The sequence below is a fragment of the Mchenga conophoros genome, linkage group LG5 (assembly GCF_057382185.1).
Source record: "Mchenga conophoros isolate Kocher_MC1m ecotype Shallow Benthic linkage group LG5, M_conophoros_male_GT1.1, whole genome shotgun sequence".
Lineage (NCBI taxonomy): Eukaryota > Metazoa > Chordata > Actinopteri > Cichliformes > Cichlidae > Mchenga > Mchenga conophoros.
The window spans coordinates 19,181,690-19,206,537 of NC_140530.1; the positions used below are offsets into that span (position 1 = coordinate 19,181,690).

Here is a 24,848-nt window from a genome sequence, read left to right on the forward strand (position 1 = left end):
ACCTAAAGGTGCCTGGGCTGACAAATAGTCCATGTGACGCTTGTTCCGAGACCAAGCTGGTCAGTTTTTCAGCTCACGTGCAGAGCTTCTCGGGAAGACACAGTGGGACTAAGTGATACACAGACCAGTGTGCTGTTGGGCCAAAGACAGGCCAGGCCTGTTCTGCTTCTCATCTACCCCTGAGGCTTCCTGACCCAGAATAATATCAGGCAGAAAGTTTGCTTTCTGGGGCTACTGAAAAGTTGCAGACACCTCGTCCTACATAAAGGAGAGACCATTCATCACTGTGTTCTTCCTCTCTAGCCCCAGTTCTGCTTTCTCCCTACTCTGTTTGCTTTCATCACATATCTTCAGTTGGGACTTCTCTGCCTACGTTGCATAGCAGTTGCCAGATGCCACAAGGAAAGCAGGGTACAAACCTAGTTTACCTAAATGTAGAACTTCTCTGTCAGCTTCCAAATGCAAATTTAGTGTGTCCGTATTTAAAATACTTCCCCTTAACTTTTTTTCCTTCTTCTAAAAACAGGAACTCATTGCAAGGGCATATATGAGGGCATATATGACAAGAACAGGTATATCCGGTGGCACTTTTAATGATTATTTATGTGCTAGTTAAGAAGCACAAAAAGAAAGCCTTCTGTGTGCTTGACGTGTCTTTTTCAGTGAGGCAGGAATGGTGTCATAATCCGGTCTTACTTCCACATTGCTGCAGGCGGGAGCAATGCAGAGTGAAGCAAATAATCAATCGTACACACAGCCTACTCAATAAGGTCAGATGCAGGCAGCTCTGTTATATGTGGTCTGTTACCATTAACAACTGATGCTACGGAGCCGCTTGAAATCTATTCTGAGGTGAGCTTCCTTACCTGTGGCTTTTTACTCACAACGCACCAACAGCACACACTCGACTTTATTTAACGACAAACTCACACTGACACGCTCGGACCGCCAGTCTTTGTCTGAGAAGGGAATGCAGCATTTGCATTGATGTCGTGAGCTACAACAGGATAGCTTCTCATCTTTCATAGTGCTGTGTGGGCAGCATTGCCTCAGGGGAAAGGAAAAGAGTTTATTACGCAAGAGCTGGATGTTTAATAAAAAGAAAGACTCCGTCCCCTTGACATTGGCTTGACATTTCTGGGTTTGCACCTTGTGTTTCTCGTTCTCACTCAGAGATGGGGAGAGGAAGTGGAGAAAAGAAAAGATACAGAGAGGCTGGAAGAATAGAGGGACTCACTCTTATGTCCCACTTTGCAAACTCTTTGCAGCCTACACTGCCAAGTCAATGTTACACCTATTCCACCTCCCCTAAAGCTTTAAATAGCCCGCTTTCCCTCAAAAGGACAAACCAGAGAGAAACACACAGCCTTCAGCACACTCTGCACCTCCGACTGAACATACATTATTCCTGCTGCCTAAACGGGTAGTCTGCATTGTGCCTTCTGTTCTCTGGTGATCAGTGTGTCATAAACATTTAGAAAGAGATAATTAAACATATGTCAGCAGGACCAGCATCCAACAATAAAAGGCTTTGAGATATGACATCTCAGAGGAGGCTTTTGCAAACTCCAAACACTTTAAAAAATGCTTGTTATTTGGTGACCAGGCTTTAGAGCTGTGTTAATGAGAGTTAATTTAGAAGACTGACATCACACTCGGGAATTTCCATTTAAAGTGGATCTTGTTTTAGTTTTTTTTAAATTCTGACCGTAGAATCACTTTATTTGAACCATTTTAATTAATAAAAATAAAGAAAAGCCTGATAGGTTAAAGAGTGTGACGACTGGGGAACAAATAGATTTTCAAAGCAAACAAATAATACCTTTCAAATCTATGGAGCTCACTAACAAGAATCTTGTTTCTAGTTGAAAATGCAGAAGTGAAAAGGTAACCTTGTCAACAAACATCACAATGTTTTACCCTCATGCCCTTCATCCAGACGTGAAGGCTTTATTTTTTCTTTTTGTGCACTGCACTTCAGGTGTAAAAACATCTGATTCTGATTCTGATCAAGTTGTAGTTTGCTTGGAGTTTATTTAGAAGACCATGGGAATCAAACATAAGCTTCGGTGGCCCAAATAGGACTGGGCCAACACTCCACTGAACTGAATTTGTGCTTTTAATAGTATTTTTTTTTTAATTTTTTATAAATAATGCAACAGTTTTCCAAACAATTAATTGCCAGTGACAGATAAATTCTTGTTTTTCACTATCTACTATGTAAATGGCTGAGCAATGAGTAATTTTAAAATGTAAGCCCAAAGAGTAGTGCTGGCAGATTTCTTTCATTTACCACAGTACCATATCTGCATTATGCAGAAAAACTAAGACATACTGGTCAAATTTCACTTATTTTTCTGATATTAAGATATTTCAGGGAGCAGATGTGTAGGTAAAATTCATTACACTGACAGAAAGCAGAGTTTCACTGGTCCAACCCAGATGGTGAATTTTGGGTTGTATGAATCAGACATCTCTGTAACAGACAATATATTAGCTGGAGGAAATTGCAACCAACACAGAGTTCAAGCACCCGCTGGTTTATTCTATATAGCCTCCATAAAAACGATGAAGCACTGCTTTTCCACTTTGTTTTTGTACAGATTTAATAACATTAACTGTGTTAATTCACAAAGTCAAGTTGTGGTGGAGTTTCCGCCACAAAAGCAAGAAAGCTGATGTTACACACTTATCCCTTAAACATGGGAAACGATCTGTTTATCCTAATACTTGTAAATGGAAATGCTCTAAATGTCTTTTCCACAGAGCAATCGGGAGATGCTGCTGTGTCTCTCTAGCATTATGCATGAAACTAATTCATCACACAGTCTTTATCTGCAACTGTCAGGCACCCCCAAATTTTTTTCTTCCTATTTTATAGCTGATGCTATTCTGCTTAAATCAGCAGTTGTGATGTGCCTTTTTACATTTGATTTTTTGAATTGTACAAAATAGAGAAAATAATATTTTCTAAATTTAAAATTCAAATGTATCCTCTATTTACAGCAACAAAAGAAGCAGCTTTGAATAACCTGACGGCCAAAACAATTTAAAAAAAAAAAGTCTTACACCTGTAGTTGACCATAATAAACATTTAAATAATAAACTCACAACTGAGTATGCACTAAAACCCATGAAAGAAACCTCAGCTTCAAATGACGAAGCCTCTTCCTTAGCTTCCTAGCCCACAGAGCCACATAGCCATATGCATTCATCTGCATGCATAAGGAGTTTCTATGTAGATGATCATTCTCTCTTCCATCTCTGCAGGCTCAATTTAACATCCGCCTGTTCTCCAGCCTATGAATCCCACTGGTGGATCATCACAGTGTGTGTATGTGTGCATGTGTGTGCTGGAAAAAGAACAGAATAACAGGGTTTCTTGAGCTTTGAGGGTGCCTCAGTGAGAGTCAGAAGAGTCGGTGAGCATTGAAGTCTTTAGTGCACACACCTAGTCTGCAGACTTCCTGTGTCTACCATGAGTCAGAATCTGCTTGTTATGTAAATCCACAGAGAAGTGAGGGGGACACCGGCACACCTGTGCCCTGCCAGCCTGCTCCTGTCCAGGTTTTTTTTCCTTCCCTTTTGACACAGAGCAGCAATTACTTATTGCTCCCAGTCATTGAACTATGACTCATCCTGGAGGAATTAGGCCCTCAATCAGCCAGTATGTTCTATAGCTGCCTCTAATCAGATGACGATGAATACCAAGTTGGGCTTAACCCCCCCTTACTTGTGCTGACATACAATTATTTAGATCTATGTGTGGGTGTGTGGGGGTGAACACAGGCATGAAACAAATAAAGAGTGTGGATAATCTGGAGTGCCTGTTTAGAACAAGAAAAGATCCTTCTTGGTACCGGAGCCAAATCTGCCACCTCCTCACCAGCAAAACCTAGCGCAAACCTCAAAACTACCCCCGCAGCCTACAGTCCCAGCCACGTGACCCCACCCCCTGCCACACAAACACTTCACGTGGAAAAAAAAAGACTCTTCCCCCACATACTGTAATCTAGGGCATACTCACCAGCAATGCGGATCTTTATGCACAGTTATAATGTGTTGGGTCGCTTTTTCATATTTATAACTCATATAGCCTCATATATGATCAACAGGTCTGCTGTGACGAACACGCCCGTTAACTTCAAACAGGCTTACATGTCAAGTGACACGCGTGACTGAAAAGCGATAGACTATGTGTGTATTTGCCTGCATCTGTGCTGTGTTTGTGTGTGTTAAGGGAATACTCCCACCCCTGAGGGGGGAGAAAAAAAGAAAAAAAGTATTATGGTAAGTGGCACGGCCCTAAATTCAATGAGGGCAGCTAAGTGTACAGTGCCCCGCCACCGCTTCACAGACTACCCTGTGTGAGTCTGTGTGTCTGAAAGAGAGAGAGAGGGGGGGAGTGAGTGTGTGTGTCTGTGTGTGTGTTTGTGTGCATACTAGGTAAACGTCACAGCTTGCAAAGAAAGCCCCTGCGCTGCGAGCGCGCGCCACACTTCCTCAATCGACGGAATCACAGAGAGAAAAAAAAACACTAGAGGAAGAAAAAGAGCAACTTTCGTCGAGAACAACCGCCTGGTTTGCAGGACAAGGTGAGTCTGCCATTACAATCCTTTTCAGGCTTCAGTCGAGTGGGTTTTTAGTAGCAGAGTACGGGTTTTACGTCTAAACTTTACAGAAAGTTACAGAAAACAGTACCGTTTCGTCTGCTTCTTTCATCCTTTGGAAAACCTCACTGTGAGGGTGAGGCGAGTAACGCTAAACCCTGGCTAACTGGTTACAGTTTTTCTTCCTCGCTGAAAGCGTTAGCTGTTGTAGCGCAGTGAAAGTTTAGCCAGACACGTTTCATTTCTATGAAAAGTCAACAAGGCAGCTGGCACTACACAGCTGTTTTGGTTAAAATAATAACCCCTGACAACTTTTCCGAGTAGCGACTGGAGCTGCTTCAGTGAAACAGTGCACAGGAATCCGTGACCCCGTCACACTTGCTGACGCTACGGGGTCACAAAAGGTACTGACAGGTGAATTATCGCGACCTACTGATCTATACCCACCTGGACTGGAACATCTGCAAGCATCTGCGGCCCTGTCTTAACACAGTCGGTAACTGCATGCAGTATGTCGGTAATTCTGCTTATGTGGAATCCGTTAAGTGACAGAATATCACCAGGGATGGGAGGAATGTGAGCAGGTCTGGACAGCGAGGATGGAGGAGTAAAGATAAAAGGGAGAAAAGGGAGAAGGAACAGTTATTTACTTGTCATTAAAACAATCTGGCTGCAAGCTGCTGTCTGAGTCAGACGTGGGGTGACATCTGCGTTCAGCCAACTGACAATCGACCACATCCTTTAGAGAATAAAGAGAGAATCAGATGCACTGACTGATTCTCGGTGAATGTGACCGTCAGAGTTTAGTTTTTCATTATGCGCAAGACTCAAATCTAGATAGGACCTGTGTCAACCTCAGCAATGGTTTAGGTGTTCTGCGCGATCACATGAGGCGTTCAAAAGTGTTTATGAGGGGGTAATTACGTCGAGGAAGAAAGGCTCTTTTCCATACCACGATGAAACACAGTCAGGCTCTCAGAATCAGGTATTATGTTACCATTTCAGTCAGTAAAAGCGATGTTAGTATTCTTCTGTGTGGAAGAAAATTAAAATTTTAATTGAACTTTAAATTAAGCAAAGGTTCAGAGGAGAGTACAGCCATCAAATTATGTTTCAGTGCTCAGGGGTTTATTTTTTGTAATGATTTTACCACATTGCCTTTGTGAATGAACAGCGTGTAATGGTTTTTGATACAATTATTAAGCAATAATAACAGAAATCAGTAATTGTGTGGTTTGTTAGGTCAGACATTAGGAAGTAGACAACATAAAGTTGAATAACAAGCTTCTAGAGGATGTTTACCAGTTACAGTATGCTGGGGAGGTAACTAGACAGGACAATTTGAAACTGCTCACAGCTGGTTGGGAAATCAATCACTATTGGCCTGAAACACACAGCATGCCTGCTGTTGATTAACTCCCAAAAGCCCTGGCATCACAGCTCCCAGCTGCAGTACGTGAGTGAAACTGGTTGCATGCTTTTTTACTTGCCTGCATCTTTTATTCCGTCTTACTTTTCTGAGTCTGAGTGTAGGTGGTTACAGTTTCAGGCTTGTGATAGCAGCTAGGCTTTCTTTGGAGCACAGCATGCATTTGGATCAGTGACATGTTGAGACTAGCTCTGACTTTGTAGTGCTAGGAAACACCTCTGGTGTTGCAGCTGCAACCTGTCAGAAACTGCACGCATAGTGATAAGGAACCAAACAAATGTGACTTTGTGCTCACATTTTAAATGTGTATCAGTGGCAATAAGAAAATAATAATTAAAGACTCCATGGGTGTAACAGTTAACAGGGGTTACCTAATGTATTGCACATACTGAAACTAGTGGTGTTTGGGTTGTTATAGAGAAAAGTTGTGGCACTGTCTGCAACACTTGTGGAGTTATGCAAGCAGCAAATCATGCGTGAGGTAACAAGCACCCAGCACAAAGGGGGACATTGATCGCTCATTATGTGTCACCACTGGAATTTCACTTCTAATGCAAAAGAAATCCAGTTATTCAGGTATTTCCTCTGTAGGTAAAAAAGTGAATGATTTTTTTCTCTTCAGTTAGGAAAAATATGGAAAATATATACATGACATAAAATGTACTAAATGTGTGCGTAACTTGCTTCCAACAAGCAGTCATTTGGATTAATAGCCAGTCCACCATAAAAAATTGAGTCAGAGTAAATCTTGCAGTGAGAGAAAGCAAAATACAAATTTGTGCTGCAGCCAGAGGCAAATTTTGCTCATTGCAGGTGTCTCGCTTAGTGACAGGAAATTCTCAAATACCAGTAAAAAGACCGCTTATCTTATCTTCTGTCTTTTTTTTGTTTGGGGTCAAAATGCTCAGATAGAACTTAGCACTATTGCTTGACATTTTGCAATATTTTGAGACAATGCGATGATGCACTTTAACAGTAATAAATTTGTGGTTGTTCTTGTCTGAGAACAGGCGATCCTGGTACTTTCACCATGGCTCCTTTCTTGAGGATTGCCTTTAACTCGTACGACCTGGGTATCCTGCCTCCTCTGACTGACCCACCCTTCTGTGCTATCAAGATGAAGGAAGCCTTGACAACTGGTGAGATCATTTTTTTGTCTTTTGCAGAAGTCTCTACTTCTGCTCAAACAACAAACACAAATTATGTTATCTTATTTTGTTTAAATTGAAAACATGCCAAAAATATTTTTTCTACTTCCTCTATCTGCCCATCTGCTTCTCAGAAAGAGGGAAGACCCTGGTTCAGCGTAAACCCACCATGTACCCAGCCTGGAAGTCCACTTTTGATGCACACATCTATGAAGGTCGTGTGCTCGAGGTACTGCTGATGAAGACAGCGGAGGAGCCGCTGGCTGAAGTGTCTGTCGGTGTGTCTGTCCTTGCTGAGCGCTGCAAGAAAGCCAACGGGCGTGCTGAATTCTGGGTAAGTCATTACACACTGTCCTTTGTCTTTAAGAGCAAATGTCAGGATCCTGTTTAACTGTACTTATATTTTGTGTTCAGGTGGATCTCCATCCTTCAGGAAAAGTAATGATGGCAGTGCAGTATTTTCTGGAGGATGCAGATGCAGGTGAGATTAAATTACATTATATTTTTATATTATTTATTTTTATTTTCTCTTCTATGCACTTCCTTTTATTTAAGTATGTTTTGCAGCCTCTTCAAAGACAGTTAGAGGGGTATCCCCCTCACCCACACCAGTCATCTCTGGTTTTCAGCTGCTAATTTAATGTAGTCCTTACACACACTTTAACGTGTGATTCCCTACTGCAATCATAAGGCTATCAGTCTGTAACAAATCTGTAATATGACCTCTCTTTTTCTGTCACAGTGTTGTATATGACTGACTTGTTTTTCTCTCTTTATTTGGAAGAGAGCAAGCAGCCTGTGAAGGAGGAAGCTCCTACTCTGAACCGTAGACGCGGGGCCATAAAGCAGGCCAAAATACACTTCATCAAGAACCATGAGTTCATTGCAACTTTCTTCAGACAGCCCACTTTCTGCTCTGTGTGCAGAGAATTTGTCTGGTCAGTGCCCGTCTAAAACTTTCATCAAATTAGGAAACAGGATATTGAGAATCTAGTGTTCAGGAACTTGTGGATATGTAGTATTAGCAGACTTATTTCTGATTAAGACTGTAATTATTTTTCTAGATCACTGTTTTGTATGTGACACTTTTAATGTGAACAGTTCCTGGAAATATGAGCTCTCTAATTAAAAAAGAAGTGAGGACAATCCCCTGACATAGTTTGGCAGAAACTCTCAATAACTATTTTTGTTTGCCAGACCATGACCCAAGACTTTGATGACCCATTTTCTTGATGTTATACATAGAATGCTCATGTTTTCCTTTGAAGACTTTAGTTGTCCAGTTATCTGATATGAAGCACATTTTGATGAAATTGGAAATTTTGTGCAAAAAGATACACAAAACTACATACTTCATTTGGAGCCACATTACAGAAATGTACTATTTTAGGCCTAATATTAGATAAGCCTAACATTATTTTCCCAAATTGATTCTACAGAAGTAAAGTCTAAATATAGGAGGCATCCTATCTTATCTGACTTCACTTTATCTTATTTCAGATTAGGAAATGATAAATATACACCCCAACATCTCGTTTAAGCCCATTATTGACCACCCGCTGGTACTTTTCCATCTTACTGAGCTCCACACATCCTTGTTACCATTAGCTTTCTCAATGATTGCTGTTGCCACGTTAGTTAAATGAAGTTCAGAAATAAAGTACTACCACTAACCCCTTCCTCACACATCTGTACTTACTCACTCTACTTGATGGAAGAGGGATTGTTAGTGTAGCTCTAAGATTACCCTAAAGGTAGGAGACTTGTGCTTTTGGGAAGTTATGTTACTTGTGTTATGCACTTTAATATTCTTAGGTAGAGTAGCAAATCAGGGCCTGTTCCTATGAAGTGTTTTAACCTTAATGAGACTTAATCACCATCGTTACCACACAGTTAAGATAGAATTTACAAGTTATAAAGTGTATGCAATGCAGTACCTGTTCCTTATTGCTTTTGAGTGATAAACTGGGAAATCATTCACAAAGCCTGTCTTTGTCTCACACAGGGGACTCAACAAGCAAGGCTATAAATGCAGACGTAAGTGTACTTCATTAAAAAAATCTCAATACATTGTGTTATAGCTAAAACAGCAACATAGATGTTCAACACGTTCTCACTCCCAAAGCATTACATTTTACGCTAGGTGACAAATCGTCTGTATATTACGCTTCCGGCACCCAACACGTCCCTATATTATGAGATCGGAAAAATGAGGAAACATGAGAAAACATGAGAACCGTTTGAAATGAATCTACACATGTACGTTCATTTTACTTAAGCTGCTTTAGAAAACACTATCTAATGTCATCAAAGTGCTGGTTAAGGTTCGGGATAAGTTTATGGTTAGGGCTGGAATACATGGCTGGAATGTGTATTACCGGCATTCTACTGGAATTCATCTATAACCAGGCGCGTAGCATAATACACGTTCTTATGCTTTCGCGTTCCTCAGGAATGCCTCGGGACTTAACATATCGTGAGTATATCACATCTCGGGAGTGAGAATGGCTGAGATGTTAAACATAAAAAATGTCTACTTAACCATAAAAGCAAACTGTGAAATGTACATATTCATTTCTTTTACCGTTATGCACTCAAAAATATGCTGATTGCTGAAATATTTCCATGTAATTTTTTTTACAAGGTAAAATGATAGATTTAAAGGAGTCTGGTCAAAAGAAATGTAGTGGACTACCATTTTCCTGCAAGATTAATTATATAGATAAATTTGATTTGACATATTTTCACTGAATTTTATTCAAAATCACTGCTTCATGTTTATGAAAGCATGTGTGTGTACAGCTTAAAAACTAAAGTATTAATCTGCTATATCGTTTCTTTTTCTCAGAATGTAATGCAGCCATCCACAAGAAATGTATAGACAAAATCATCGGCAGATGTACTGGTACTGCTGCCAACAGTCGGGATACTGTGGTGTGTAACACACATTTCTTCTGTACACCATGTACTGTTAGTGTTCGCCATATGTGTCCCAATTAGTGCGCAATAGTCAGTTTAGTGTGGGCTTTTTTTCCTCTGTGATTTACGATTTTGATGTATTCCTCCTTAGCAAATCAACAATGATTCGTTTATCAAATTAAAGTGTATAGTTCGGTCAGGGTAACACAAAGGCACATACCTGTTAGTTTCCACTTCCAGTGAAGCATTTTTCAATGTCCATCAATATTAGGGGATAATCAAAGTCCAGCTAACCTAGATAGCAGTGACAGGAATGAGCACTGCACCCCCACACATTGTGGGACTAACAGATGGGGTGTGGTCTTAGGGAAATACTTTAAATTCAACTAGCAGGGACAGATCTGGCCCACAAGTTGTAATCTCTGAGAATTTTTTTTACACAGTGCTGTAGTGACTTTTGACACATTGAAGTTAGAGAGGGAAGAAGAAGACAAGGGGGAAAAAAAGGATGAGGAAGGTGCGCAGGAAAGCTAGATGTTACAGGCCTGTGAGCGTGAGTCCTTTGGTCATACATAGCAATGATGAATCTTCTCCGTGCCCAAAGTTCCAGAAGGAGCGATTTAAAATCGACATGCCGCATCGTTTCAAGATCAACAACTACATGAGTCCCACCTTCTGTGACCACTGTGGAAGCCTTCTGTGGGGTCTGGTCAAGCAAGGCCTGAAGTGTGAAGGTACAGCAGAGACATGATTGACTGGATGGTTACAGGAGCGTGTGCTTCTGTACTCTACAGACTAAAAAAATATTTACGCCTAAAATGTTGACTTTAAGCAACTTAATTAAAAGTAAATTTTCTGTGTATTTTTTACATATAAAACATGTAAAACATTAAATTTAATGGATTTGGTCAAATTAAATTTACCGTATTGAAATACATTTAGTTTATCCTAAGCATATTTTCCTTAATGATTATTTTAAAAAATAACCCTTCAGTTTTATAGATTTCATTTTTATTTTACTCAAAATTATTGCTTCATATTTATGGGGGCCAAGAAAAATTTTTTCAGTGCAGACTTGTTTTTTCTCTTTGCAGACTGCGCCATGAATGTCCATCACAAGTGTCAGGACAAAGTAGCCAACCTTTGTGGTATCAATCAGAAACTACTAGCCGAAGCCCTCACACAAGTCAGTCAGGTGAGTTCAGTGAGTCATTCAGTGGATTGTATCTTTTGGTATTCAAGTCCACATCAAGATGGATGACATTACAATGAGAAAGAAGTGTGACTCAGGTGTCATTCTACTAACGCGACTTTGCTCTTGGAGATTTTGTGACTCCGAATGATAATGAATAACAAATATAGATAAGCACTTTATTAAATTTTATATAAAAAAGATAATTTAAAAACTGGTTGTTGCTGTTCTGTTTTCTATGTAGTGGCACTTATTTGGATGTTTTCCAGAAATATTAGTAAACATATTAGCAGCAAATTTCTTTATAACTTTATAAACTTTCTGAATAAAATGAATACTTAAGCCTTATAACTACATCTCTATATTTTATCATCATTTAAGAAATGAAATAGCATTTAAATTCTTGAAGTATTTACATTATTTATCATAATGTGTAAATGTTTGTTTTGAAAGGATAGAGAAGATTCAAATAGATCTGAAATCAAATCTAGGCACTTAGCTTGCAATGTTGCCAGTACCCCGAGATGCTTGTGTTTGTTGGCTCAACAAAACCTAAAACTGGTTATAGAGATAATGGGTGTCATGATAACAGTTATCAACTTTCTTTGTTTACCCAAACTTTCCACTTCAGGCTTCTTACCTGAAGTGGAAAGATAACAAGCTGATTAATAATAACTAACTAGCAAAAAAGTATCTTATTTGTTTCACTTGAATGTGAAACTCAAAGTTACTGGTGTGTGTTGACCTAATTTTCCTGCCCTTCTGTGCTAAACGCCTGACTCATTCTGTTCTGTCTTTACAGGCCTGTCGTTCAACCCAAAATCTATTTAGTTTTGAAGACAGTTAAAGAGAGAAGAATCAAACAAGTTTTTGACTCAAATGTACCACGGCTGTTAGTCGACCATTGTTAGGAAACAGTTGTTTGAGTTCTTCATGTTTATTTTTTGTTTATGTGTTTATTTTTCTTCCTTTTTTCCATCAGAAATCATCCACTCGCCGTTCAGATCCAAATCTGCCTAATCTCCCGGATATTGGAATCTATGACGAAGTGAATAAACTTGCTGGACTTGAGATCAATGGTGAGTGAGGCTTTATTTGTTGGTGCTTTTTCCTCCAAACATTCAAGCAGAAAGTTAAAGTTCTGTACTGATAGCAAATGCTATGCAAATAAAAACTGCAGAAAATATGCAAAGGTTTGAGATAATTGTGTAAATATGTCATTTCTGTGTGTGGTAATGTATTTGTCCATTAGATGGGTCGACATACGGCAAACTTTGGGAAGGTTCCATCCCACGGGTACCGTCTCGTCTTACCCACTTAACCAAGATCAACATGGACAACTTCATCTTCCACAAAGTCTTAGGAAAAGGCAGTTTTGGAAAGGTACGGAGCAATGACGTCAGTGTGAAACGAACTGTGAGACTGCCATCTTAAAAACTAGAGAGAAAAAGAGAGAATATAAATAAGTGAACCAACAACACTCAAGTCAACCCATATCAGCTGTCATCATTACAATGGAGGCTGTAGTTCTCTTATAGAACTTATTACATGGACTGTGGGTGTTTCATCAACCAGCGAATTAAAATACTAATACTTCTCTTCTCTTCTCTTCTCTTCTCTTCTCTTCTCTTCTCTTCTCTTCTCTTCTCTTCTCTTCTCTTCTCTTCTCTTCTCTTCTCTTCTCTTCTCTTCTCTTCTCTTCTCTTCTCTTCTCTTTGTAGGTCCTGCTGGCAGAGCTGAAAGGGCGTGGAGAGTATTTTGCTGTGAAAGCTCTGAAGAAAGATGTAGTGCTTATGGATGATGATGTGGAGTGCACGATGGTAGAGAAAAGAGTCTTGGCTTTAGCCTGGGAAAACCCCTTCCTCACACACCTTTACTCCACCTTTCAGACCAAGGTACTTCCCCTCCATGTCATTAATGACTGTATTTTATTCTGCATCAGTAGTTACATTACATTACATCGTTGTGCCTTTAATAGTAAAAAATGAAATGTTTCTCTAGGAGCATCTGTTCTTTGTGATGGAGTATCTGAATGGAGGTGACTTGATGTTTCACATTCAGGAAAAAGGGCGCTTTGAGCTCTACAGAGCCACGTGAGTTCCACCTGTCACACAGCCATCATGACATACTGTACGTTACTCAGTGGAAACACAATCCCTGCCATCCTTACTCAGTGTTCACATGCTTGTCTAGCTGCCCAGAGACTCACATTTACAGAAGATACTTGTAAAGATGAGCATATGTTTATTGTCTCTTTGTCACTTTTTTAGCCTGCATCTTGTTTTCTTTTATATGATGTATAAAGTCTGAAGGACTGGGGCAATGCTGGCATCTATTAGCTCCTGTTCTTTAGAAGACAGGCCTTGTAAGGAGTGAACAGCTCTTAATGTTTGTGTATGGGGAGATATCAGTTACTACACCCACTTCTCATCACACTATGGGAATCTCTCCAGAGAAAAACAATCGCAAGCTGGTGAAATAAAGCGTTATGAATCCAAAATCTGGCGGCACCTTGACTGCCAACTAAACTTTTACTTTTTTAAATTAAATTACACTTTTACAAACCTGCTGACATTTCTTAGCAAGTGCTAAGGATTCAGAGAGATTAATATGAGAGTAATAATCATGTTATGTGGTGTTTAGAACCGATGAAATTCTTGCTTTTTAGTCAGTTATAAATTTAATTCACTGAGTGCAGAAATCTTTTGAAAAGTAATGTTTTGGCTGAAGAGTTTTGACAGAATTTGGCTGTATGTAGCAGAAAAATACAAAGAGTGTACAGCCGGGTTTTAAGACTGAATGCATTTTTTTCTTATGAACCACTGAAATGCTTCATGTTCTGCTTTCTAACTGTTGTGCTTAGTCACTGATCTTACATCTCCTGTAGTTAAATCAGCGGCTGTGTCCAGTACCTTTGAGATGACAGGAGTAATTTTGTACTTTGCAAACACTGACACCTGATCCTTTGTTGGCATCCTCTAGAATTCTCCTCACTCAGTGACTGTATTCACTCTGGGTAATTTATCCTCAGTGAGTGAGAGAGAGAGTGGGCTATTTTATTTCCCTACTATTCATTCCTTTACGTGTTTGCATCTTTTTTTATGTTAATGCTTAAAACAAACATGCCTCAACAAGACAGCAGAAATTCTGTGGTTCATAAGACCGAATTTAAGTCAATTCCAGCAAAGCAGTAAATTAATTAAACAATTTTGCTTTAATTTAAATGTATGCTTACAGTCTGTGGTGTTAACCATGCATTGTTTTTGAAGACTGAATGGTAATATCAGTAAGAGCAGCAAGTTCATGCTATGAGCTGTTGCTTTTTTATGCAGTGCACTTTATGTAAGTTAACTTTGGTAGTTTTGCCTATCTTGCTGACAAACAGCATAGCTCCACCATGACTATAACATTGCCTGTTATAGTCATGGTGGAGCAGGTTGGTTGTTTAAACTTAAAAAAAAAAAAAAAGGATGCTTGTAGATGATGCATTTATACACATTTAAAGTGTTAAACAAATGAGGATGGATGGATTAAAATAAGGACTTTAATATTCTCTGCAGGGAAATTATTTTGTAACAGCTCTAATACTGGCGAGTTGTAAAATCCCACAAGCCTAACACAACACAGGACTACAAGAAATCACTGGGATGCATAGTCCGTAGTCTCAATGCAAGTGTGGATGATGTCACACGGAGTTGCCAGTTTGCTGGAGAGCGCGATGTAAACAACAGCCAATCTGGCATGTGAAAAGTCTGTGGGTATATAGTGTGGAAGTAGCCCCATGTTAAATATGTGGGCTGCAGAAGCGTTCCTTCACAGTAATGTGACAAGGGTGGCACCATCTGTTGTTAATAAAAGTGGCAAATCATCCACATCTTTATTTATTACGCTTGGATTTATTCCTGTTCACCCGAACTGTCTGAAAGCGGTTGATGGTAATCAAGGGATCTGAAATATACCCTGTTGCTATGTCTCTGTAAAACGTAACTGCACACTCATTAGGCTCATTTCCTTGTCAATCTCATGCCATTAACATAATTTCCTGCACTGTTAGAGGTGAGATATGGCTTTGATCCCCTCCTTTCATTTTCTTATCTATCTGTTCCTCCAGTGGCATTTCCTCTTATTTCTGTAGGAATGCTCATTATTGTTGTGAAAAAGACAAAGCAGTATTCTTCCATCAACCTGCACTTCCACCGCCATGCCAGTCAGGAAGTCGTCTAGTACCTGCAATATACATAATCTTCTGGTGACTTATTTATAATAGAATAGTTACTGTAAACTTGATGACACACAAGATTAATGTGTCTAAACTGTCGTGTTGTATATTGCTGCACAGGCTGTCACAGAATATAAGGCATGTGCTGGATCTGGTTATGCAACATTTTTCCTTTGGCAGTGACTGAACTGCAGAGTCTCAGTTAAGCTCGTTGCCACCACAAAGGCTGCTGCTAACCTGACAAAGACTAGTTTCATGCACCATTTCAACTTTCCTTCAGCTTGCATGCATATCGAGGTGTCCTCTTACAACTGTGTGTTTTTGTTTTGTTCTTCGTGATCCAGGTTGAGACGTTCTTGTACATATGCCTGTACTGTCTGACTCCTATTCTATGAGGACTGCATTTCTAATGATGTTAGGTGAGAGATATTGACAGTCTATTCAGTCCTGTTCAGCAGGTCATTTAGTGTCACTGTGCAGGAACTGGGCTGGAGAGATGGCTTTGTGTGCTCTCCAGACCTGGTTGTTTCACTCGACACAGATGACAAGAGAAGCAGGTCAGTGATAGGCTAATCATTCGGCTCGCAGCAGCTCTTGGGTTTCACATTATGAGAGTGTTATTCACCTGTCTCCTACTCCATACAAATGTCCTCTTCAATAATTCAGGTGTACACTGAAATGAGTCTGCAGTTACACCAGTGTTAAGCCTCCAGCTATGTACTGAGATAGCTCCGCACAGGCCTGTAGCTTTCCATCAGAGATGAGTGTCTGATATTTCTGTCTCTGACTCCTTTGTCTTACCAGGTTCTACTCTGCCGAGATCATTTGTGGTCTTCAGTTTTTACATTCCAAAGGCATCATCTACAGGTCAGAGCACAGAATAGGAATTTCACATGAATATAAAATACACTTAAAAATCTGTTTTCTTTACATTATTTTGTTGTTGTTTTTTAATGCGCCAATGATTTCAGTTGCAAGTGTAATGAGAAAATGAATTTGCAAAGTCTCCAATCTTGTTTAGTTAGGTAATCCCACGCATTTTTGACACTTTTTCCCCCTGAAAGTTTAATTATTATTGTGTGGCATGCATTGAGCAAGGGCTGTTATGAAAACTGTGGACTTGGATGCAGTACAAAAATGTGATTTAAAATTTTTTTAAAAGATTTTGGGAAGAGGAAAATGTAAATGTGTTTATTTGTTACACTGAGAAAACCAGACTCCTGACATTTCAGGACAACACAAAACTAAGATAACTGTTACAAAATGTCTAGTAAATGAACATAGAAACAGTAGACCACTCAATTGGACTGCATATCTCAAAGACCTTTCATATCTCTGCATAATTTTGTTTTTTTTAATTATAGTGAAATCACCTATAAGTATAGTAAAAATTCAATATCCTCAAAGAAACTCATATAATTACTGCATTTTACAAAACTGCTGCTTTGTGTAGCGAATAGTAGTGTGTAAAAAATCTCACAGTTCAAAGTGCAAATGCATCTGTAATCAAACATTAATCCCCTTAAAATTTTATTTAACCTTTTATTGTAAGTTGTTATTTGTGTGGTAAATTCTGTTCTAACAAACACAAAATAGTTTTCTAAAACGTTATCATCACAATAACTCATGTTTATATCGTAACTTGGTTCTACTTTTTATTCATTTTCAGGGATCTTAAGTTAGACAATGTGATGCTGGACTGCGATGGGCATATAAAGATTGCTGACTTTGGCATGTGCAAGGAGAATGTATTTGGTGACAATCGCGCCACAACTTTTTGTGGCACTCCGGATTACATCGCTCCAGAGGTGCAGTCTTCTTCCAAAATTCTCTCTTGTGCTGAAATAATCAAATCTGCATTTAAAAACAAAACTTTTAAACGTCTGTCTGGTTTAATTGTTATTTATAATTTTTTGTTTAACTTTAGATTCTGCTGGGACAGAAATACTCATTCTCAGTTGACTGGTGGTCATTTGGGGTGTTGCTGTATGAGATGCTGATTGGTCAGTCACCTTTTCATGGAGATGATGAGGATGAGCTGTTTGAGTCCATTCGCATGGATACTCCCCATTATCCCCGATGGATTAGCAAGGAGTCGAAAGATCTGCTTGAGCGGGTTTGTATCATATCTTTAATACTAAATATAATAACCACAAAAAGCGTTCAGACACGAAATGTCCATGAGTCCCAAAAAGTTGACTCTGTTCATCTGGACGTAGCGTTTTCAGTGGGAGCAATGTTTTATCACTCATCCAAGTGAGTTTCATGTGTTTATTTCACAAAGTATTAGGTAAACTAGTATTTGTGTCAATGGCAACAGACTGGACATTGAACAAGTCAGAAACATGAAAAGAAGCAGCTTGCAGATGCACAGAAACAGTGGGCAAGAAAAAGCTGCTTACATTTCATATCCTATATGAAATAACCATTTGAAAGGGTTTTAGGGTAACTGAGCTTAGTCCTCTGCTGGTGTGGGCTAATACTGGGATCAGCTAGTCTGCTGGGATTGTTCCAAGACTTGCCTTTGTGGGCCTGCCTGAGCTAAAGCTTTGCTTGAGGTTTAGTGAAATGAAATCAGCCTTTCTTTTGAGGGAGCATCCAAAAGCCCTCCAAATATTAACAAAAAGTATTTGGACAAGTTCTAATTGTCACACTTAGTGCAACATATCCATTGTTAATATGGTCTACTCCACCTGCAGTTACTCTGCCAGTTGTAAGACCTCGCAGAGTCCTGACCTGAATAACTTAGATTGTCTGTGGAGTAGGAAATGACGGTAAAAAAATTAGCTTGTTGATGCACTTGAGTGGAGGGAACATTAAGCACCAAGTTCAGTCCCTGGCTGGTACGGTCTGAGAACATAAGCAGTCCATTTAACTGAAAATCCTTTGTGTTTGACACATGATCACATATATTCCTTATGCAACCTTTCTGACCTTCCTTCCCTGCAGTTGTTTGAGAGAGACCCAACTCGCAGGATAGGAATTGTGGGTAATATCCGGTTACACCCCTTTTTCAAGAGCATTAACTGGCAGGCGTTGGAAATGAGAGAGGTTGAGCCCCCCTTCAAACCCAAAGTGGTACGTCACACACGTCACTGAGGATTTAAAAATTGTAGCTCTTGTGCTATGATTACATTTTGCTGAGATTTGTTTGTGGAAACTTCCAGAAAGCGCCGAATGACTGCAGCAACTTTGACCGGGAGTTCCTCAGCGAGAAGGCTCGTCTTTCCTACAGTGATAAGAACTTCATAGATTCCATGGACCAGTCGGCATTTGCTGGGTTTTCATTCATGAACCCCAAGATGGAGCATCTTTTAGAAAAATGATGTCATCCATGTCAGACTCATGTTACTCTCCTCATGTTTATGGAACAGTTTGCCTGCTTGCAGATGAGCAAGCTGTTTCACAATCAGTATTTGTTTCACCTTATTTTAAGCACAAACTATTCTTGGGTACGATCAAACAACAAACGGCCCGTGTACTGTATATATATATATGTGGATGTTTCATTTATGTGCATGCTTATTATTTGTATAAGTTATGAAGACCTGTGTGAGTAATAATATACTGTGGGAGTGGGAGTCTGAAAAATCCTTACATTCCACTTGACGTCATTGCTACCATCTGCTGCCATCATGTTTCCCTTTCATGTTGAAAATCATCTCCACTGGGGATAGAAAATATGAAATGGAGGAAAAAGGCTACAGGAACTAATTTTACTTCATGCTTCAGATATAGGTCGTATTTGTGAATGAGGTGACTGCATGTTTAGAGATTTGAGACCAAGAAAAATCCATCAATCTTAGCATTGTGGCTTAAATATGAATGTTATAATTTCAAACATCCAACTTCTTGCCTTTGACTAAGAAGAACTTGTGGTTGTAAAGTTGACTGAACAGTGCCATGTAATGATCAAACTTTAACGCTCCAGCTGTTTTCAGCTGTACAGAAAAGTTCTGTTTTGTGGATGGAGGTGCAATGAGTGCAGCCATGGGTACAAAAAGAGTAGTGAAATGACTAATTGGTGAGCCACTTAAACGCTGTATATAATATTTATGTATATTGTTGTTAACATGTATATTGGTTTGCAAAGGATGTATTTTTTTTTTTACTGTCTCCATATTTCCCATATGATTAAAAAAAACATAAACTCCCAAGTCTGTGCTCCTTTTGTGTGATTTTGAAGTGCACGTAATAGAAAAGGTTTTAAACAAATTGACTTTCAGGAGCTGGACTGGAGGCGATCTAAAGCAATATAATCTTTATATAAATCAAATTAAAATTTTGAAGGCTTTTCACTTAAAAGCGTTTTGGATCTGATCAACAACCCATTATCCTTTGATTAAATTTGATTCATAAACAAACCAAAACAAGAATCAGTATCAGTCGACAAAATATTTTTTTTTCTATTTGTTAATAAATCTTTTTATTTGGACAGGAAATATTAGACACATTTCCCCGTAACTTATTATTATTATTTTTTTTTATCAGAAATGCATATATGTGTTTATATAGCGAATATATTGAGACCCTATGGATGCTTGTTTCTGCCACTAAAACATCAACAACCAAGGTTTGAGTCAGAAAGTCGAATTTGGAGATCCATCCATCCATTCGCTTCCGCTTATCCTTTCCAGGGTCGCGGGGGGCGCTGGAGCCTATCCCAGCTGTCATGGGGCGAGAGGCGGGGTACACCCTGGACAGGTCGCCAGTCTGTCGCAGGGCCAACACACAAGGACAGACAACCATTCACACTCACGTTCACTCGCACATTCACACCTAGTGGCAATTTGGATTTTCCAATTAACCTATCCCCACAAGCTGCATGTCTTTGGACGGTGGGAGGAAGCCGGAGTACCCGGAGGGAACCCACGCAAACACGGGGAGAACATGCAAACTCCACACAGAAAGACCCCGGCCTGATGGTGGAATTGCATGCATTTTCCAGAAACACGTGGTCCACGTGGACCTGTAGTACATAATAAATTCCCGAGCATTAATTTTTGATTTCATCTATAGATTTTTCCTAAGCATTATGACGCTATCTAGTGGCACTAGGGTGAAAGCAACGTTGCGTGACGTCACTACGTAATGCGCTTGCGTAAAATGTCTACGGAAGTATTGGTGTACGATCCACAGCTTTAACTGCCGGGCACAACTGACAGCTCATAGTTGCTCTACTGGAATAATGTCTGGTGCCGCCGGTTTGTAATGCGGTCGAGATAAGAGTTCCCACACTATGGCAGCATTATGATTCTTCTTCGTAGAAAGCAGCGGACACCTGGTATACTCCACACCTGACTACAGTTTTCACAGAGCCAAAGGAAGATCAAAATGAGCTCTCAGGACATACTGCAGAGTGTGTCCACTCTTGCGTCCTATAATGTGTTGCTACAGGTAAACAAACACGGTAGTTGATGTGTGTTGAGCATTTACAGCATTTTTTTTTATTTATTTATTCATTTATTTGTCCGGTTTTATGTCCTCAGGTAATGTTCCGTGTGCTCACCTTTCTTCTGAATGCCTTTACGCTGCGGTTTGTGTCCAAAGAGCTGATTGGGGTGGTCAATGTCAGGTAAAGTTTGCAGGAAAACAACACAATGGTTTTCGGGCTCCAGCCGCTGTAACATGTGTCCTTACGTGTGTCTTTATTATGCAGGCTTACACTGCTGTATTCCACATTAGTGTTTCTGTCCAGAGAGGCTTTCCGGAGGGCCTGTCTGAGCGGGCAATCGGGCAAAAACCACAGCTGGAGACCAGTTATCAATCTCCTGTGGATGACGTGAGTTGATTAGATGATAAAATAGGCATTCTGATTTTCAGTTTTTGATGCTCACATGTTATTTCTAATTTTTCAGGGTACCCCTTGGTGTGTTATGGGCAGTACTTCTGTCATATGTGTGGCTTTGGCTCCTAGAGGTCCCAGATGCTCACACTGTCCCTTACTACAGTCCTGCTGTGGTGCTGTTTGCCTTATCTGGGGTGCAGGAGCTCCTGGCAGAACCCTTGTGGGTCTTGGCTCAAGCTCACATGTTTATCCGATTGAAAGTGGTGGCTGAAAGCTTGGCAATGATCGCAAAGTGCAGCATAACTGTGGTGCTGGTGGTGTTTTCCCGTGAATGGGGCCTTTACATCTTTTCTGCTGCTCATGTAAGAAATCAGCTGAAGTATCAGCTGCTTTATTTCTGCAGATATTTGTTTGAACTTTTCACGACTTTGTGCTGTGTTCACTTTTTCTAGTTGGTGTACACAGGGATCCTGGTGCTATGCTATGCTGTTTACTTCATTCATTTCCTGGGTTCCAAAGAGGCAGCGAGGAATAGTTTCCCACTGCGCCGTGTTAGAGATTTGCTGCCCCGCAGACAGTATGGAGAGGTACTTGACCTTGCACGTCATTATGCATTACTCATCACTGATCCCATCAAAGTCACACTGAGTCATTGCATCTGAAATCACTGTGTGCCTTCTGCTCGACCATCTCCAAATTTGCATGCTAAATTTATGGTACAAAGTTTGGATGTATGTGATGATTGCTGTGAAATATTCGCACTGAAGATCAAATCATTCTCTCTCTCTCTCTCTCTCTCTCTCTCTCTCTCTCTCTCTCTCTCTCTCTCTCTCTCTCTCTCTCTCTCTCTCTCTCTTTCTTTCTGATTTATGAAATTCCTAGTCGCAAAAATTAAGAAAATGGCATTACCATTCAACTTTCATGCTGGTAGAGCAAATATGACAATTTGTACCACAAAAACAATAGCAGACAGTCTAACCTGAATAGAAGAAAACTCTATTTTGTGCAAAGTTTACATTTTTGAGACCCACTTTTAAGGCATGCACTCTGCCCTGGAGGAATCAAATCATTCAGATTAGGTTTAAAATAAATGCAACAATGTATCATTTTCATGTATATTATAATATCATAGACAGCAGCCTTCGTTGCAGCAGTCAGCATGATGATTATCTGATCCCTGCTTGCCTGTGGAAGTTCTGGCGTTAAGGTTAGGTTTGGGTTACACTGCCTCAGATGCCTCAGGGAAACAACACCCTGAAAGTGGGTGGATAGGCCATTAAAAAATCTAGAAAAGCATTTAGCATATAAAGCTAAAAATTTATATCCAAGCTTTGTGCTATAATGTTTTAGGTAAATTAGAGACAGTCAAGCAGAAAATGTTGTAAAAATCTGATTATTTGTGATTATTAATTATATTTTGGTTACTATTCACGGCGGATATTCTTAACCTTTTTCTGTGTTTAAAGCCGTTAGTCGACAGGAATCTAGCGCGGCTCACTTGGAGCTTCTTCAAGCAATCCTTCCTGAAGCAGATCCTGACCGAGGGTGAGCGATACGTCATGACCTTTTTGAACGTCCTCAGCTTTGGAGATCAGGGTGTTTATGATATCGTCAATAATCTGGGCTCCATGGTGGCGCGCTTCATCTTCTTGCCAATTGAAGAAAGCTTCTACATATTCTTTGCCAAAGTGCTGGAGAGAGGGCGCAATGTCAAAAGTCAGAAACAGGTCTGAACTGTGGACGTTATCTCAAACAAATGTTTGTGAGTGGCTATGCTGGAATTGTTGATTTGACCTCTTTTTGCTGGTTTTTGTTATAGGAAGAAGTTGCCATTGTCGCAGAGGTCCTGGAGTGCCTGCTGAAACTGGTGCTGGTGATTGGTCTGATTATCACAGTGTTTGGTTATGCATACTCTCACCTGGCTCTGGATATTTATGGTGGCTCTCTCCTTAGTAGTGGGTCAGGTATGTGAGCTACAATCCGGTGACAGGAGACACCAGTATATGACATTTTGCTTTGCTGGGAATTTGTAAAATGTGTTTCTTTATTTTTTAGGGCCCAGTTTGCTGCAATGCTACAGCTGCTATGTCCTCCTGCTTGCTGTGAATGGTGTAACAGAGTGTTTTGTTTTTGCTGTCATGAGCCAAGAAGAGGTTGACAAGTGAGAATGCAGAAACACATATATATGTATATAGACACACAGTTATTTTATAGCGTGTAAACTGTCATTTAACACTGAGTTTATGTCCTCAGGTACAACTTCATCATGCTAGCCCTGTCTGTCTCCTTCCTCTTCCTTTCATACGTACTGACAAGTTGGGCTGGCAGTGTTGGCTTCATACTGGCAAACTGCCTCAATATGGGCCTCCGTATCTTACACAGCCTGCTTTACATACACCGGTACTTCCAGTTGAGTCGGTGGAAACCTCTGCGAGGCCTGTTGCCCTCCCCTCTCATACTGCTGGCGTTGGGCGTCAGTGGAGTTGTCACAGCAGTTTCTGAGGTTTGTTTTTTTCTCAAAACAGGAACTTTTGAGCTGCGCTTTTAGTAAACATACTTATTATTATTTTTATTCTGTAGAAGTCTGTGATCCTAACTGGAGCATCTGTTTTCTTGTCTCCAGGCTTTTTTCTGCTGCGACAGCGGCTTGCTTCTGAGGCTCGTCCATATCGGCGTGGGGGCAATATGTCTGCTTGGTGTGGTTGTAGCTGTTCTTCTCACAGAGACTAAGCTTGTTCAGTTTGTGAGCACTCAGCTGCTGCCTCGATTCAGAAAGAAGCGCACTTAAATTAGACGTAAAACTGTTACACCTGACTCAAAGAAGTCGTGCGTTTCCACTACAAACTGAGCCGGGGAACAACCTTTTCTTTCTAAGGACCTCACATGTGTCATGAGCGTGTGTGAATCTGTGAGTTTTATATAAAAAAATGAATGAATTTAGTTGTGGGTTTAAAAAAGTGGATGTATTTTAATAAAACTCTTTATTGTTTTACACCATGACCACTGTATTTATATCTGTGGTGTTTTTCCAGGAATTAAATGGAAAAAAGTTTGGTTTTAAATACTGCGTTTGTGTTGCTCACCTACCTCTGTAGCTGTTTTGGTGAAACAGTTGTGCACAAACTAAGGCAGGCGCTCTCAGTGTTGACTGATTGGAGTAGAGTTGTATTTAAGAAGCAGTACAACATGTTTACTAAAATGAAATGAAATGCTTGACTTCTGCTACCTTACCTTGACCAAATATTTTGTTTATATTGTGAGAAGTAGTTACGTTCTTGAGCCTTGATTTGCACTAGTATTTTTTTTCCTTTTTTTAGAAAGAAAAGTTTGAGTTCAGTGCTTAAGTCAACTCAGCTACTTTGTAATTGTTTCCCTGTCTGATAAGACAGCCATTTAATTGCTTTTCTTGCCCCTAAACTAATTTCCACTGAATTTGGGGTCTCCGTGGGGTTGAATAATGATGTAATTATGGAAAATGAACCTATCCCATCAGCCCAGCAATTTTTTCACAAAGATGGATGGATGGGTGTGTGGGTGGGGTGA

The 24,848-nt window shown here is 40.0% G+C and overlaps 2 protein-coding genes across 2 annotated transcripts; both read left to right on the top strand.

Moving 5' to 3' along the window:
- The first annotated feature begins 4,309 nt into the window (after positions 1 to 4,309).
- On the top strand, positions 4,310 to 19,674 carry prkcda (protein kinase C, delta a). Its single transcript, XM_085273947.1, has 18 exons — positions 4,310 to 4,595; positions 7,050 to 7,178; positions 7,322 to 7,521; positions 7,602 to 7,668; positions 7,972 to 8,125; positions 9,193 to 9,224; positions 10,036 to 10,121; positions 10,711 to 10,840; positions 11,201 to 11,301; positions 12,281 to 12,377; positions 12,551 to 12,681; positions 13,020 to 13,193; positions 13,300 to 13,391; positions 16,322 to 16,384; positions 17,187 to 17,325; positions 17,445 to 17,633; positions 18,467 to 18,595; positions 18,685 to 19,674. Exons 2-18 carry the CDS (start codon positions 7,070 to 7,072, stop codon positions 18,841 to 18,843), a joined length of 2,052 nt encoding a protein of 683 aa, XP_085130073.1. The 5' UTR covers positions 4,310 to 4,595; positions 7,050 to 7,069; the 3' UTR covers positions 18,844 to 19,674.
- Positions 19,675 to 20,642: 968 nt separating this feature from the next.
- Positions 20,643 to 24,755, top strand: rft1 (RFT1 homolog). The gene is made up of 10 exons (XM_085273948.1): positions 20,643 to 20,914; positions 21,007 to 21,092; positions 21,177 to 21,299; positions 21,376 to 21,667; positions 21,758 to 21,892; positions 22,772 to 23,032; positions 23,125 to 23,269; positions 23,361 to 23,466; positions 23,559 to 23,808; positions 23,929 to 24,755. Exons 1-10 carry the CDS (start codon positions 20,852 to 20,854, stop codon positions 24,091 to 24,093), a joined length of 1,626 nt encoding a protein of 541 aa, XP_085130074.1. The 5' UTR covers positions 20,643 to 20,851; the 3' UTR covers positions 24,094 to 24,755.
- Positions 24,756 to 24,848: the final 93 nt, after the last annotated feature.

Excerpts from the sequence above, each read along its gene's own strand:
- rft1 (XM_085273948.1), top strand. The coding sequence starts at position 20,852 with ATGAGCTCTCAGGACATACTGCAGAGTGTGTCCACTCTTGCGTCCTAT. Across the intron at positions 20,915-21,006 it reads CCTATAATGTGTTGCTACAG|GTAATGTTCCGTGTGCTCAC; the intron begins GTAAACAAACAC and ends TTATGTCCTCAG. Across the intron at positions 23,270-23,360 it reads TCTCCTTAGTAGTGGGTCAG|GGCCCAGTTTGCTGCAATGC; the intron begins GTATGTGAGCTA and ends TTTATTTTTTAG.
- prkcda (XM_085273947.1), top strand. The coding sequence starts at position 7,070 with ATGGCTCCTTTCTTGAGGATTGCCTTTAACTCGTACGACCTGGGTATC. Across the intron at positions 11,302-12,280 it reads CCCTCACACAAGTCAGTCAG|AAATCATCCACTCGCCGTTC; the intron begins GTGAGTTCAGTG and ends TTTTTCCATCAG. Across the intron at positions 13,392-16,321 it reads TTTGAGCTCTACAGAGCCAC|GTTCTACTCTGCCGAGATCA; the intron begins GTGAGTTCCACC and ends TTGTCTTACCAG.